We start from the raw sequence: 16,696 nt of genomic DNA on the forward strand, positions 1-16,696 counted from the left end.
AAGTCTTTGTGTAGCAGTCTTTCCTGTTTCAGTAGCAATTTGTAATTCAAGTATTTTAAATGCTCATATTTTTCTTTAATAGATATTTATAGTCTCCTCCCAGGATGAGGAAGCAAGGACATTGATGATTCTAGACTATACATGCACATTATAAAAAATTGTTAAACACCTGAAAAAAAAATAGGCCCAATATGGGGAAAACAATAACAATCTCATTCATTCATTTTTTTAAAGCTAAAGTTGAAAATTCTTCTGTGGAAAAATATGATCAAATAACCATGATTTTCTTGACCAACCATCACGGGACAATGGATTCCAGTTACTGAATTTGTTGGTACTATACATGGTTACATCCTAGCACCATCCTTCTGGCCTCCTTCTCTACACAGTGCTCTATGTATGAGAGAATTTGATAGAGAATTTGATAGTCATGAAAACACCAGGGGAGATAACAAAGTTCATGACATGAGGATTTACATCAAGTAAATTATCAATTAACAAATGATAATTGTTTTATATTCTACGTAATTCAGATAGCAAAACACTTAAGATGTTGCCAGGAATATACTGGAAAGAACAGTGGTACCACATTGAGGATGATATTGCATGATCCTTGAATGGTCAGTGATGGCAATTTGGAGACTAACCTATATTCCTCTTGGTTTTGTGTTTGGGTTGTGAGTCGTTATCAGTTACAGACTTCCTTTTCCTTCCACACATCTTGGCTGCAGAACCTAATTTTCAAATCCTAATATTTTTGTATGTGTGATACAAAAATAAATTTCAGTTTTCTACAAATAATTTTTGGGGTCTGACATTGTGTAATCAAGGTTAGTTAAGGCCACATCCTACAAATCCTAAACTTTTCCTTAAATTATAATTGACATACTACCTTAATTTTTTTTTAATTCTTTTATTGATTCACCATGTGGAAAGTTACAAAGCTTTCAGTTTAAAGTCTCAGTTATACAATGCTCAAACACCCATCCCTTCACCAGTGCACATATTCCACCACCAAGAATCACAATATACCTCCCCCCTTCCCCCCACCTCCCCAGCCCCCCACCCCGCATGTGTAACTGGTAAATTTCACTTTACTTTCACTTTACTTTGATTACATTCAATATTTAAACAAAAAATTCACTATTATTGATTTGGAGTTTCTCCCCCCTAAAGTCCATCTGCTGAAAAGAAAGCATCAAATCCTAATATTGACTTTCCTAGTGATTGCTACTGGTTCTGTTAAGCATGTAATTTTTAAAATTCCGTAGCATGGATTTGAAATTGAATAGTCTACTACTCTGCCTCTTTCTTGGAAATATTTTATATAGTAGAGGGAATTTCAGAACATGTTGTCCCATCATCAGATTTCCTATGTTCTGTTTTCCAAAGTCTGCCTCTGGGCCAGAGAGAAAACTCAAGCAGGGGCAAGTCCCTGAGTTTGAACCTGATGGCTCAAAGTCGCCCAGGACACACTGGGGTTTGAACCCTATAAATGTCACCTCTAAAAAATTCAAAATTACTGTTAAAACTTGGGCTATATTATTTTTCATTGATGTCCACTCAGACAAAAAATGTATTTTTATCTTAATATTTTAAGCATGAGATCAACAAATGTAGTTGCTCTTTTGTGCTGAAAGCTTAAATTTTCTAATAAGAAAGGTCACAAAAGCAGTGTGATGCAATTTGTAGTGGCTTTTGGCATGGTTGTAGCATATAGGACCTGAGTATTGGTCACTTGTGTTTGTAACAATGAGAACCAAACACAGAGTGACAGTTTATTTACATTGTATTACAGCTGTCTGCACCAATCCTATGGAAAACATAATTTAAGAAATAGTTGCCTTGTTACGATGTCACCTCCTTCTGAAGAGTGTTGGAAAAGCAGAAAGAGGCTAAGTAGACCAACAAGCAGGTGAACAAAGATTTCCAAAGAGCATTTTGAAGCTTGTGTTAATTTGAGCAACTAAAAACAAATTATGCTTATTCAGTTAGGGTTTTCTCTTACTAACTCAGATAGGTTTACATAAAAAATGTTACTTTTGAGTTCTTCGTTTGGTCTCAGTGCATGCATTTAAACTAAGGAGTGGCACACAAAGTCCTGTGTGCCCGCAGACTGGGTTCTGGGCCGCTGTCCCTGATCGAATTTACACTCCCCCACCCCCAGTCTTCTCCTACTGAAATGGTGGGTTGGGTTGGAGAAGTATCCGTCTGCATGGTGCCCATAACTTCCTCCTGACCCCCAAGACAATCACCCCACTGTGCAGCTCTCAACAGGTGCTGATTACAAGATAACGCTACAGATGTCTTATGATTTCAAGGTAATATGTTTAAGAGAAGTTCTACCTTAAAACAACAAACACTGATGAATCCACAGTTGTGACAATAAGGATTGATTGTCTCAGAATGCCCTTGAGAACTTTACGCAACTGTTCTGAGGACCAGCGACCCACTTCCTTGCATCTTCTCCTCTGAGGGATCCTGGGTTGGCAGAATGCAAAGGCACACAGAGGGCACGGCCAGAGGGTGGTGTGACTGGTGGTGTGGGAATGGGCACAGGCAACTACGGCCTCCATACACCAGCAGTGTAAATGACTTCGGGAGTCAGTTTCAAAAGAGTGTCTAAATGATCACCAAAAACAAACAACATTTATAAGAGGTGGCAGCTTAACACAGTGATTAAGTAAAATCACTCAAGGAAACTTCTTACTTTTAATTCTCAGTGCTACAGCTCCTTGGTTTCACGGTTGGGGGGCTGAGGAAAGAGAACAGGGGGTGCTGACACCATGTGCAGTGTTGTGAAATGTAAACCCCAAGCTCGGGGAACTCCTGTAAAATGAAGAATAGTTAGACCCGTTTTTCCTACAGAAAGCGTGCTCTGGAGGTGGTATGGATGGCCGGGAGTTAAAGTGGGTTTTCACCTGAGTCTGTTATGTAGCCCATTGGGAAGAGACATTCTAACTCGAGACAAAGACAGCGGATGTAACAAGAAATCACCTGCAGAAATCAGTCTGGATGCAGAAGAGGAGCCAGGAACTGCAGGGAGAGGGAACAGCGTGTGCGTGCACTGCGTGCCCAAGCCGAATCGCAGCTCCGGGCACCAGCACCCTGTGTCCCTTGAGCTCTGTACTGCAGTGAGCAGCCCCTACTCGCCTGCACTGGGGGGCCGGCCCGCAGGCATCAGCTCCATCCTCTGAGCCCAGAACCAGGCAGGGATTCCTGCTGACCACCCTCTTCATGTTGGAGCTGGTGGGTGCGACCACCAGACTTCGGCCTTATACAGTCTTACACCTCAGTCAGCGAGACACTGTGACCGTCGCAGAGAGAGACCCTCAACCCTGCAGCGTTGCCCCCAAATCAAAATAGAAATGGAGCTAGAAAGCAGGAATGCTTCTAGCGTGGGGGCATCCACACATGCCCCCGTGGAAAGGCCGAGCGTGTTCACGGCTTCCTTCCCGCCCAGCCCCTGCCGGCCCACAGCCACAGGCCGCCCCGCCTCTCGCTCTCCCCCTGCGGGTGTTGCCCAAAGGGTGACACTGAAGTTTGGGATCAGAGCTTTCAAGACACGACTCCTCTTGGTGAGGCCCGTGAGGAGCCCTTTACAGTGTTTGGTTTGGGAGTGACCCTGGCAGTGCTGGACAGGGATTCGAACCAGGGTACAAGACAAGAGCCTTAGCCCTGCTGCTCCTCCAGACCCCCTCAATACCCCCCCCCCACACACACAAGCGCCTTCACTCTGTGCTGTCCTTCAGCCTCCCCAAGGGTTTTAAGGTCAAATAAAGGATGGTGCATCTCAGACAGGATAGAATGAAAAGGTGCCAGGCTTTACATATCAGGGGAAGGCTATCCGAATGGCATGTAGGAGAGCAGTTTGCTGTCTGTGCAATGTTAAGGAACAAAGTGTTATTCAGAAATGGGGACGCATCATTACTGGCACTGACCTTTTAATTTGTTGTCTTAGTACTGGGCTGGAGCCATAGCACAGTAGGTAGGGCGTTTGCCTTGCACACGGCGACCCACGTTAGATTCCTCCATCTCTCTTGGATAGGCCGGCAAGCTACCAAGAGTATCCCACACACACAGCAGAGCCTGACAAGCTACCTGTGGCATATTCGTAACAACAAGTCTCACAATGGACATGTTACTGGTGCCCACTCGAGCAAATCGATAAGCAACAGGACAACAGTGCTACAGTGCTACTGTTTTAGTATTGGGCTTTCGTTTATAAAAGAAATCCATGAAAGTGAAAACAAATAGGCAAAAAAAGGTGTTTTTTTTTTAATTCACCTCTAGACAACAAAAAACAAAAGTCTTTTGCCCTTAACATGTCCGCCTGCTTTAAAAAGTGCAAATAGTCAAACAAACTGAATAAAAGATGGGAGGAGAGAGAGAGAGCATGTTTGGCCAGCACAGCAAGCTGTCCTCACACAGAGTCTGCCTCCCCAACAAAAACAAGTGAGTATTTCACAACCATAAAATCCAACAATATTATCTCAGTTGGAGTTAGTATAAACCACATTGGTGTATTGGATCAATCCACTAAATCAGTTATGTCCGTTACACATTAAGAAGGTCTTATTTTGTTTTACGTAAGTCAACATATAATGTTCTAATGTAAGAAATGTTCAATATTAGTATATAAAGGACCAAATGTGATGGCCTCTCAGTATCTATATTGCAAACCATAATGCCCCAGAGTAGAGAGAGAGTATGGGGGAAATGGTCTGCCATAGAGGCAGGGGGAGGGGTGGGAAGTGTGTGTGGCAGGGTAATACTGGGGACATTGGTGGTGAAGAATGCGGACTGGTGGAGGGCTGAGTGTTCGATCATTGTATGACTGAAACTCGAACATGAAAGTTTTGTAACTGTATATCATGGTGATTTGATTAAAAAAAAACACACAAAAGAAATGTTCAATATTTTGCCAAGGGAAAAGAAGAGACACTTTAAGTGTGACCACCAGTTGCTGACGAGAAAACTGAAACTCAAAGATGTAAAATGATTTGTTCAAGGTACAGCACGTTCAAAAATGAGCTAACTGGGTTCCCTGAAGGGAGGGCTGTGTCGGCGTCCCCTGCGGCCCGCTGGAGTCCTGGGCTAGGGGCGATCGGACCCAGAGTTCACTCGCCCCTGGGCCAGAGCCACGTGGGGCTCCAAGCAGATATGCAGGAGGGAAGGCGGGAGTGAGCTGGCAGGGCGGGCCTTCTCCCGCCAGTGGAACTGACTCAGAGTGTTGCTTCCCTCTGAGCAGAAGACTGGGAGCAAGACAGTGAACAAGAAAAGAACGGAGGTGAAAGAAAGAATTAAACTATGTTTCACTGCATTACCATCCTGTAGAAATAATTCTCAAAACTCCTTATGGGGGTGTGTTTACTGGAGCACAGTGTAAAATACATTTCTTCCTGTGCATTGATGTCGGAAGCATTTTAAAGCCGTTGGCCTCTCTCCGAGACGATGCTTGGACAAAGGTCAAGGAGTCTATGTTCCCAGCAGCGCCGCTGTTTCCTTCCCTTCTTTGCACCCCACCTTTCCTGGGCAGACACCCTTGGGCTTCTTGCTAATAAGATTACAATCTCGACTGAAAAACGACAATAAAGTCAAAGGCACTTCTTATTAATACCCTTTAAATCCTACTAACACACGAGTCATGGCATTGTATTCTTTAACACATTTTGTATTACACAAGTTGAGAGCTAAGAAGGGTATAATTTATCTCCCATCACTCTATTTATTTTTGGTTTGGGGGGGCACATCGAGTTATGCACAGGGGTTACTCCTGGCTCTGCACTCAGGAATTCCTCCTGGTGGTGCTCGGAGGAACATAGGGATGTCGGGGATCAAATTCAGGCTGGCTATGTACGCAAGAGCCCTCCCCTCTGTATTATTGCTCTCTCCCGCCACTTTCTAAGACATTTATTTCATCTAAAGTTTCCTTATTATAGAGTCAACTGAAGCGCTGCTTTTGTTTTGTTTTTTGCCACATCTGGCAATGCTCAGGGCAGACTCCTGGCTCTGCACTCAGGGATCACTACTGGTGGGATCAGGGGGCTAGAAGTGGTTCCAGGGATAAAACCCAGGTCAGCCGTGTGCAAGGCCAGCGCCCTCCCTGCTGTGCTTTGGCTCCGGCCCAGAATGCATTGCTTTCGGTTATTCGAAAGGAGCCATTTGGCAAAGCATGGCAAGGCTCCAATTTGGTTCCCTCGTACATGGTATGAACAAGAGTAAACTAGGCGGCTTCTGTCTCCCAGCGCTGACTCTGCCTCTGTGTCTGTCCTTGAAGCTTGTAAGTGAGAAAGGTTCTTTCTATAATATTCTTTTTTCCTTTTTTTCTTTTTGGGCCACACCCAGCGATGCTCAGGTGTTACTCCTGGCCCTTCACTTGGGTATTATTTCTGGTGGTGCTCGAGGACCATATGGGATGCCGGGGATCAAACCCAGGTCGGCCGCGTACAAGGCAAACGCCCTACCCACTGTACCATCCCTCCACCCCCTCTATAATATTCTTTATCAAACAGTAATGACTGATTCCATCCAAGAAATCCTCTTAAATAATAAAGCATATTAAAGAAATAGTTATCTGTAAAATGGTAAATCACTGCCTCACTGTTATCCCGTTGATCATCAATTTGTTCGAGCAGCCCAGTAACGTCTCCATTCGTCCTAGCCCTGAGATTTTAGCAGCCTCTCTTTACTCGTCCTTCCGAAGGTGCCACATGAGAGGCTCTTTCAGGGTCAGGGGAATGAGACTCGTCATTGTCACTGTTTTTGGCATGTGAGTACACCGCGGGGAGCTTGCAGACTTCCAAACTACACTTTAGTGCATAGTCCAAACTATAAGAACACACGCATTAGGACACAAGTGTACATGTTATAATATGCAGTATCTTTGGAGCATTAATAACAGAGGAATTGCACTGGATAGAAAACAAATCGAAAGCCAATTCAGTCCCCAGCATTTTATCAGGAGGGTCCAACAAACAAAAGCCCGGTGCTCCCTGGGGATATTCCTCCCGGGTGGGAGGGCAGACCGCCGGGGCAGGGGAAGAACTGGAGCCGCCGAGCAGGGTTTGTGACTGCAGGCTCCCACCCAGACCCCTTTGACCTGGAATCCCTGACATCTCCCAGGAATCATGAACTTGGTCGTCTGACTCTTGACAATGTGAATTTTTAACTTTTTATATAAGAAGACTTTTTTGGTAAAGAAGTTATTGGCAGCTGTCTGCGTCCATGACCAACTGCTCAGAAGGACTATTGGTGTGGGAAATGAAACCTAGGGAGGGGAGGGGTCACGCTGAGGAGAGCCTGAGCAAGCCCGGCTGTGGGCAGAGAGAGGGGCCAGAGGAAGAGATGGAGGGGAGGGGGCACAGGAGGGGGCCGCATTGCCTCAGGGCTGAGGACGTGGTGAGGCCTGAGGCGTAAGCTCTGGGCTCAGAGAAGAGACGCTAAAAGCCAGTCAGACTTCAGGAAATGAGAAAGCACTGAAGGTGAGTTGTTTCAAGTGATCTTCAATTATTGATCGTTTCTCCCCTGTCCTCCACCCACTAGGCGGAGAGGTCTGTTCGTTGCCGTATGTCAACATTTCTGGCAGTGGCTTTCCAGGATGCCACAAATGTAAATGCTGCGACTTTCCTCCCAATTTCACATATTAAAATACTTCCAAAGTACTTAAATCAGAGGTTTCTCTGCCCCTCTCGAAGAGTCTGGCAAGCTACCGAGTGTATCTCGCCCCCACGGCAGAGCCTGGCAAGCTCCCCGTGGCATATTCGATATGCCAAAAACAGCAACGAGTCGCACAATGGAGACGTTACTGGTGCCCACTCAAGCAAATAGATGAACAACGGGATGACAGTGACAGTGCTACTTAAATCAGAAAAACAGAGCTCAGGGGCTGGAGTGATAGCACAGCGGGGAGGGCATTTGCCTTGCACACGGCCGACCCAGGTTCGATTCCCAGCATCCCATATGGTCCCCAGAGCACTGCCAGGAGTAGTTCCTGAGTGCATGAGCCAGGAGTAATCCCTGTGCATCGCCGGGAGTGACCCAAAAAGCAAAAATAAATAAATAAATAAAATTGTGTTTCTCTTTAAAAAAACAAAACAAAAACAGAGAAACAGAGCTCAGATAACGGGAGGGAGTAAAGGGTGCAGAGCGGGTGCCCCCCCGGGTCTGCCTGGCTGCTCCTAGTGGCAGTTGAGTCCCACAGGGTGGCAGGGGGGAACACCCAACTCTGCAGGGAACCGCCCACGCCAGAGTGTCACGTCAGTGTCAGTGGCGCTGGCCGCAGGCCTGTGCGTGTTCAGGGAGCCCGCCGTGTGAGATCACATCGCTCGTGTCCCCTCGGCTGTCAGGGCCTCCGCTTAGGGAGACTCGATATTTAACTGCCGGGTGCCCCCTTCCCTGCTTCTGTGATTCCAGCAATGACTCTGTGGAATTGTGCTCAGCGTAAGAGTCCCAGCAAGACCACGGCCTGTTGGGTTGTGTGATTCTCAGCCTGCCTGCAGCTGAGTCCCTTTCCCTCCTTCACCAGACTCACGGGCTGGTCTGGCTCGGCCGGCAGCTCCGGAACTTTCCCTGAGCACTGGCCCCGCTGACGTCCCCGGGGCCTCAGGCCCGTGACTAACTTACGGCCATGTGCTGGTGTCCCGGACTCCTCCTTCCTGCGGTCAGCTGGGGGAGGACTGTTACTACTGCTCACCTTATCCTGCACCCCAGGACCATAGAAAGGGATTCCTCGGGGACAGTCAGAACCCAGACCCTGCTGGGTGCTGCAGAGCTGAGAGAAGAGATGTGAAAGGGGGAGGCAGCTAGAAGGACGATGGTGGGGAAGCCAGAAGCAAGAGCAGGGGGCCTCGGGCACAGAGGGAGCTGAGGGTGTGTGTGTGTGTGTGTGTGTGTGTGTGTGTGTGTGTGTGTGTGTGTGTGTGTGTCTGTGTCTGTGTCTGTGTCTGTGTGTGTCTGTGTCTGTGTGTCTGTGTGTCTGTGTGTGTCTGTGTGTGTCTGTGTGTGAGATGGGAATGGGGTGTCAGGAGGAAGGATCAGGGAATTGGATTCATCTCGGTTCATGAGAGAGCCAGCAAGAAGGAGAGAGACAGACAGACAGAGAGAGCAGGTGCTGGCACCAGCGCGGCAGGTGGGGGCGGAGTCTCTCCCGTCTGGAGCTGAGTGACAAGCGGGCTCGGCTTCTGTTTCGGTTTGAAATGACCGAGAGTCCCACGCACGTTATGAGAAGGTCAGGGCGAGTCAAGGGCTCCCCCGGCCGTGCAGAGGGAAGCAGCATGAGCAGAGCCACCCTGAGCCTTTTGTCAGCGCTTTCTGCTTAACGCTGTGTGACTCTACGAACTTCTGTGCGTCGCAGGAACTTTCTGGCAAATATTTCCTCCTTTATCAAAAGTAAGGGCGTAAGAACGACTTCAGCTGGAAGCTGTAATGCAAAGCCCGCGTGCCAGAGGGTGTTGCCAGAGTGAAGGCGGGAGCTGCCCCTTCACCGCCGTCTCCACAGGCTCCAGCTCTGGCAAGCCAGGGAAGAGTCTGGAATCTCTTGCTCCCCCAGCCTTTCACTCTGGCTCCACCAGGAGAAGCTCCCCTTCTTTCAGGGAATGTTTAGATACGTGCACAACTATAAGATCAATTGCTTCTAATTATAATGCACTTGGGGGCATGTGTGTGTGTGTGTGTGTGTGTGTGTGTGTGTGTGCGCACACACACACATCCAGGGTGCTCAGGCTTGCCCCTGGCTCTGTGTTCAGGGATCACTCCTGGTGGGACTCTAGTGACCATTTCAGTGCTCAGGACTGAGCCCATGTCAGCCTTGAGCAAGAAGAGCCTTACCCGCTGGACTGTCCCCCGCGCCCCCCCCCCCGCCCCTTGTGATGCTTTCAGTTCCAGTGACGTTTTACCTATGCACTCGCTGATTTTGTGGTTTTTAGACAGGTTGGAACAATAAGATGCTGTCTGATTATGTGCTAGTCTCTATATAAAATTGAATCAATCAGATGCTGTAATGCATTTGATAGTACATCCGATACACGTTTATCCTTTATATCTGATTATTGGGAAGAACACGTAACTTTGTAATACTCTTGTGCTTTTTCTGGTTTTCAGTTCTACATTTATGATTTTGAGTACATAGATAATATATCTTAACTAGCATTATATTTCTAAAATATGTTTATACAGGTGCTGGCTATGGAACGTTAGACTAATTGTTTGAGTTAGAATAAAACAATTTACATGTGATATTTAAACCCCTCTGCCTTAAAGGTTTCTGATGCAGTTTATCATTACAGAGGGGAGCATTTATAGCACGAGCTGAGAACCTCGGTCGCTGTGGTGGTGCGTGTGGCCTTCTGGCCACACACTGGAACCCGGCAAGGGGACACTGACCCAGAGCTGTGTGCTGAGGAGGCTCACTAGGAAGCCACTTGACAAATTGTCACCGTGAACTAGTTTCATATGCTTAAATTCCTTCGGACGAATGTCTGTATTAAAAAAGGAACCCGATTTTATATTATTGATTTCTTTAGTTGGGTGAATGGCTTCTATTATTTCCTAAAAGAACTGCTGTGAAAAATATGCTGATCTCAAGTCCTTGGCGAAAGTTAACAGTTGAGGAAGAGAAAATTCTATTTCCAAAAAAAAAAAATAGCAAGACTCAATTTTCATTATGCATTTTATGTGTGTGTGTGCACGTGCGTGCATGCGTGCATGTGTGTTTGTGTGCGTGTATGCGTGTGTGTGTGTGTGTATGTGTGTGTGTGTAGATGGCTCTACCAGTTACCTGGCAGTTCTTTTTGGGACCATATGCAAAACATCTTAACCTCCTTAATAATCTCTCTGGCCCTGAATTTTATGTTTCATCATTCTATAAACTCTTAAAACAACTCAAAACAATAAACATGGATGATCATTATTATGATTTTAAATTTGTTTCTGTTTTAGATTTCCTTTTTTCTTTTTTACTGCCTCTACAAGGTACAGGCAAACACAAATAACATAACTCTTCACTGATCAGGTAGATAATTAGGAGAGGCTCTGTCTCCTTCCAGATAAATACAAGTGACTAGAGTAATCACAAGTAAAATGGCTTTAAAAGACCACCAGGAAATCTTGTAGAAATAAGATTATACTTCATTTTGATCAATACCAAAGGAAGGAAAAGAGGGTCTAAAGTGGTAATTTTGAGTACGAGGGGACGTCCATGAGGTAGGACTCGCCTAATGAGCCGGGAAGCCAGAGGCAGCAAGTGCTCTCCTGAACAGAGCTCAGCAGAGAGCCTGCCCCGCCGCGCTCGCTCCACTTCCAGCGCTCTCAGAGTTTAAGTTTGCGTCTCTGATGAGGACGACGTCGGGGTCAGAGTCACAGCTGGAGTGAGTTTGGGTCACCTGTCCCTTGCTCTCTCTCTCCTCTTACACAAGAGTAAAATGATGGATGCTCATACTTTGATTATCATTAAAATACTTCCTTTGCTATTTCACTAGGTAGCCTTCCCTGGAGTTAACTATTAGCCTGCTGTCATTCACAGTGAAAGAAAAGGGACCTGCATGCAGATTGGTTCAAATGTTTTTTATTTTGTATAACTGAGTTTTCAAGATCATTTGCTTTCTCGATTATATTTAGCACCAGTGGTTGTACAGCAGGGGAAAGCTGGGGTTTAAAAAGTCAGAGATTATTTCAGGGGTGAAACAGTTGCCTATGGAAAATCATGTTTATAGCTGATTTCAACAAGTGCTCTCTGGAGCATGTATGGGAAGAGATATGGAAAGCGTTTTAATCAAAGAAACACTGACACGAAAATATCAGTGCTCCTGCACGGACTGAGTTCCTTCAGCTGGTTTCACTGTATTTCAAGCTTCCTCTTAAATGAACTTATCCAACACACGATCCTCCATGTGTCTATGTTATGTTAGAAAACCAGATCTCCAAACTATATAACCAGAAAGTTTATCTAACCTTGAAGTACAATGATTTCCCACCATTAGAACTTTTTGAAATATTTCAAGGTTCTAATGTACTGCATTCAAATCTCTCAGGAAGACCAAGAGGAAGGTCGAAAAACGGCAACGACAGCACAAAACCCAAAACTTCCTTTTTTTTTAAAAAAAGTCTGTGAGTTACAAAAGTAAATTGATTTCATTGCTGAATTAATTTCATTGCTTATTTTAGAAAACTTGTTTCTAAGTTGGCCCACAAAAATTGGTAACTTCAAACTTCAGAGGGTAGCATTAAGTTAGAACATTTAATCAGAATATAGGTAGCCACTGATATTGAAGTCTGCTTAAGATTATTTCTAGCTTAAAAAACTTACAGCAGTCTGGAAATTGGCATATTTGTAGTAGTATAATTGGCATACATATACATAATAGTATAGTGATAGCCACAGGAAATTACATAGATAGTTATATATATGTATATCTACACATAAATATATACATGTAGATAGATATAAGTACATCTAACATATCTATCTATCTACCTATCTACATATATGTGTAGAGACTTATTACCATTTTAAAAAGCTACAAAAGTAAAGCTACATTTGCAAAAACTACAAAAATAAAGCCCAGTTAAAACTGATGTGAATAGTTCAGCAAAACCTTACTTTCTACTTCTGTTAGAGTCATTTGAATCCCACTATTCTCAACTTCTGTATCAACTTCCATCAAAACAAGTTATTATCTTTAAGACCAAACCAAAGTGCTAGAAAGATAACACCCCTGTGTTTTTCCTGGGGCACATTAAATCTCTCTAAATTCTAAGACAGCTTTATAAAGAATGGTTTGCAAATAATCTACTTTTCTCAGAGTACAAGAAGAGTTCCTAATCAATAATAATGTTTTGTTTTACATGAAACCATAATACGGGAAATCAAGAAAACCTTGGGGCTCATTTAGGCTCATTTTCAGAGGTCAATAAAATACTAATTTTTAAAATAATTTCTCCTGCAATGATAACACCTTACCAAAAATTCTCTATCCTAAAAATAAATAAGAACAAATGAACAATTAAAAACTTTTTCACTTAAGAAAAAGGCCAAAAGCTTTCTAACATCTCCATTTGAATTTGTATTCTACATTTCAATTTCATTGCTCAAGACTGGAGGGGCGAGATTCAGACTTATTGGGTCACTGTACATAATTAACCAACTGAATCGGCTGGAACTTCCAATCTTTTCAAACTGTGGTATTTTCTATTCTGAAGGATAAAAATTCTGCTCTTCCACATTTTAGTTCTAGAGTATTTGCCAGAAAAGGAAGTGACATCTTCCCTCAAATTTCTTCCTAATCTCCAACCCATTGTTAAAAATAATTGTTACCTATGTGTAAAGTAGTCAGAGAGAGGCAGAGACCTAAAGACAAAGAATTCTTCTGTTTCTTCATGACACACTTTAGACCACCTTCTAAATAAATGAGAAGCCAGGGCACACGAAGTGTAACCCTCCAATTTCCAGCTAACATTCCACTTAATATTTTACTTTCACCTACTCCTATCTCTCATTTGTTACAAACCCCGTTTCCAAATTCAAGGATCTGGTTCTCTGCCAGAAGTACGTGTTTCACAGAAATATTGGGGGTATAAAATAAATCCGATTCAAGGATGGAGGAGACAAGGCAGAGGGCTCGGGAGCTTGTTGTGAGTTCTCGGGATCCCGGGATTGGATTCTCCGCACTGCAAGGCAACCCCCGTATTGCTTGGGAGGCAAAAAAAAAAAAAAAAAAAGACAATTTTATAGAATAAATGTATCTCACTTTCCCAATGAATAACTCATTGATCTAAAGCCATACAGAGCTGCTGTCCCTTAAAAGAGTGGATATTTGGGGGGGAAAAAAGATACATTTCATACATATTTGCATGATGTTGATACGATTTCACTTACAACAAGTTCGGTTTGGGGTCTATCCCTCAATCTAGGCCATGAAGCCCCACGGCTAGGGAAGAGTCCGGTGTAACTTAGGCGACAAAACGTCAGATGTTGGAGCCCCAAAGTGACTATCAGAGTTGAAAGAACCTTGAAAGAGGATTGATATGTATGAAATATATCCTGTCTTTGGCTGAACTAAATCGGCTCTCAAACGAGAAGGTAGAACCTGAAGACAGAGGCGTGAGCGGGAAAGCCTGATGTCCTAGGGAGAGAATATCCGTAACCTACACTTCGCCTCGTCTTGCGGTGAGTTTGTGAGAGACTCTTAAGGCCATTCTCAATGCAAACATCAGTCTGTTTTCCAGGGAAGAGAAACACTCCTGCGCACAGGCGGCCCCTTTGCACACAAGCCTCCCTCTGTGCCTTCGCGCTTTTCCCTCCTGCCTGTATTTCTCTTCGAAGATGTTTAAAACATGTGACACTCAGAGCCCAGGAACCACTGTCTGCCAGAGAACTGTTCCCCGGACAGAGCGGTAGGGGGCCAAGCCCTGCCAGGCTGCCCAGGAGAGCCACCCCAGGGCTGCCCCAGCTGCCAGCCTGTGCCGGGGGCAGAGTTCAAGGACGCCAGGGGCAGAAGTGCAGAAGGAAACGGCGAGACAAGTGGAGGCTCCACGGAGGAACGGGGAGCGCCAGCGTTGGAGGGCAGGGTTCCTCCAGGGCTGTGCGAGGTGCATGTGCCGTGTGGCACTCTGGGTTTTGATTTTGGCTTCCTGCAGAAGAGGGAGCTGTGGTGGTTCCTAGGGCCCCCTCTCCTGGCTGCTGTGCGCCCAGGCTGTCACTCTGTCGTGCTGGAGACACTTGCGCGCACTTCTCTATCCCCCCAGTAGCTCCAGCGGTCTACTAGCTAGTGCCGCTCATCCCTGGCGCCGACCCCCCTGCCCCTGGGTTATTGAGCTTCCTCCTGGATGACTGACCAGGCGAGCAGGAGTGGAACATCAACACCTACTGCAGTTCCCTGACTGGGAGCGCACTTCTTGGAAGGGAGAAAGTGGAGAGACGGAAAGGAGCGCCTGAACGGGCAGCACCCCGGGGATTCCGGGTATCCTGGGGTCCCTGGGCTGCTGCCACACTAGCTGGGTACCCTCCGCCCCCCCAGAGTCGCTTAGTCACGCTGTGCCTCCCTCCGTTTCTCCTTTCCAGGGGGAGGAAAGCAGAGCTCTGCATCGGGGCTGTGCAGGGAGCGAGCGCCCGACCCGCTCACAGCTGTGCCGGGTGCCCAAGAGTCGTCGCGACCCGGGACACGGGGGCAGCTCTAGATCGCAGTCCAGGACACCGAGCAAAGGTCGGACAAGCGAAGCTCACCGTCCCCGGCCCGGCCCGCCGGTCACCCGGCCCCCCGCGCCCCGAGCTCTGCGCCTCCCCGGCGTTGGTGCGGCGCGGTGGCCGGGGGGAGTGCCTACCTGGCCCAGGTGTTTGCCCTTCTTGCTGCCGCCGAAAGCCAGTCCTTGGTAGATGCCAGCGGAGCGGTTGGCGGCCTGGGCCGGCGTGTCCCCGCCCAGGGAGGACTTGATGGAGTTGAGCTGCGCGCCCTCGGCCAGCAGCGCGGCGGCCAGGAGCAGGAGGCAGCGGCACGCGTCCCGGCCGCGCATCCTGGCCCCGCGGGGTGTCCCGGCGAGGCGTCGGGCGTAGGGGGGTCGCGGTGCGGGTGCGCGGGGCCCCCGGGCTCGGGGCGCGGGGCCGGCCGGGCTCGGCTGCCCCGCTCGTCGTGCGCTCTGGGGACCCGGCGCCGTGGGAACCCACCCGGCGCCTCCGCTCCTCCGCGGGGCGAGAAGTGCGGCCGCGGCTGGACGCGGTCAGGGGGGGGCCCGGCCCTGCGGCCGAGGAGGCGTGACCCGGGTGCGAGCGGCCCCGAGCCGGGAGCTGCGCCCTGCGCCCACGCGGTGCCCGACCCGCGCCCGCGGCCCCTCTGCGCTCCCGCCCGGCCCGCCGCTTTTTATAGCTTCCCACCGCGGGCTTTTCCTCCGCCCCCAATTCCACGGCGACAAAGAGTGAAAACGCTCCGCTCCCCTCCCGCCCCTGCCCCTCGCCACCGCGCCCAGGCCGCGCTCGGCCCCTGCCCCGGATGTGGGGAAGGGGTGTGAGGAGGAGCCGGCCCTGCCCTGCCCTGCCCTGCCCTGCCCTGCCCGCTCCGCTCTGCGCTCCCCGAGTTCAGAGGGTGTGTGTGAGTGTGTGGAACGGGGGGTTGCTGCCCGCTGAGGTCCCCCCAAGGCCCCCAAGGAGGGCTCTGGCACACCGCGGGGAGATGCTCCTGTCCTCTGCGCCCCCGGAGGCGCCCGCCGCGGGTCTTCTAGCCTCAGTCCTCGCCCCCCACCTCCACCCGGGCGGCACCTCTGCAGGTTTCTGGGGGTGGCAGCAGGGGCTCCGGTGTTCCCAAAGCCCCCTGCAAGGGTGGGGAGCCCACTGCCACGAAGGAATCCGCAGGGGCAGGCGCGTCCTGGCGGTCCCCGACTTCGGTGCTGCTACTGCTCCGGGACGGGCACCGCTTGGCACTTGGGGGCGCCAGTGGCAGGACGCGCAGGAAGGTTTAGACCAACTGTCCCAGGCCAGCGCCGCACGGGGACCTCTGGCCAGTCGAGTCCAGCGAAGGGTGCTTTGAAGTCTCTGCATTTTCAGATCTTCTCCAGGGCGCTGGGGAGAGCCTGGGGCGAGAGCGGGAGGGCGGGGAGGGCACCCCACCGCTCTGCACCTTCCCAGGCCTGGGCTCTGCAGCTGGCACATGCCCACCCCTGCGGTCCCCGTGAGTGCTGGGGTCTGTCTGCCACAGCTGCCACTCACCCA

The 16,696-nt window shown here is 48.3% G+C and overlaps 1 protein-coding gene across 1 annotated transcript in view; it reads right to left on the reverse strand.

The window, feature by feature from the left end:
* Window positions 1-15,872, reverse strand: part of DKK2 (dickkopf WNT signaling pathway inhibitor 2) — an 88,646-nt gene extending 72,774 nt beyond the window's left edge. The window contains exon 1 of the mRNA XM_004612741.3: window positions 15,319-15,872. Within this exon, the coding sequence (XP_004612798.3) occupies window positions 15,319-15,507 (189 nt within the window). The 5' untranslated portion in view covers window positions 15,508-15,872. The remainder of the gene's footprint in view (window positions 1-15,318) is intronic.
* Window positions 15,873-16,696: the final 824 nt, after the last annotated feature.

Source organism: Sorex araneus, chromosome 6, assembly GCF_027595985.1.
Source record: "Sorex araneus isolate mSorAra2 chromosome 6, mSorAra2.pri, whole genome shotgun sequence".
Taxonomy (NCBI): domain Eukaryota; kingdom Metazoa; phylum Chordata; class Mammalia; order Eulipotyphla; family Soricidae; genus Sorex; species Sorex araneus.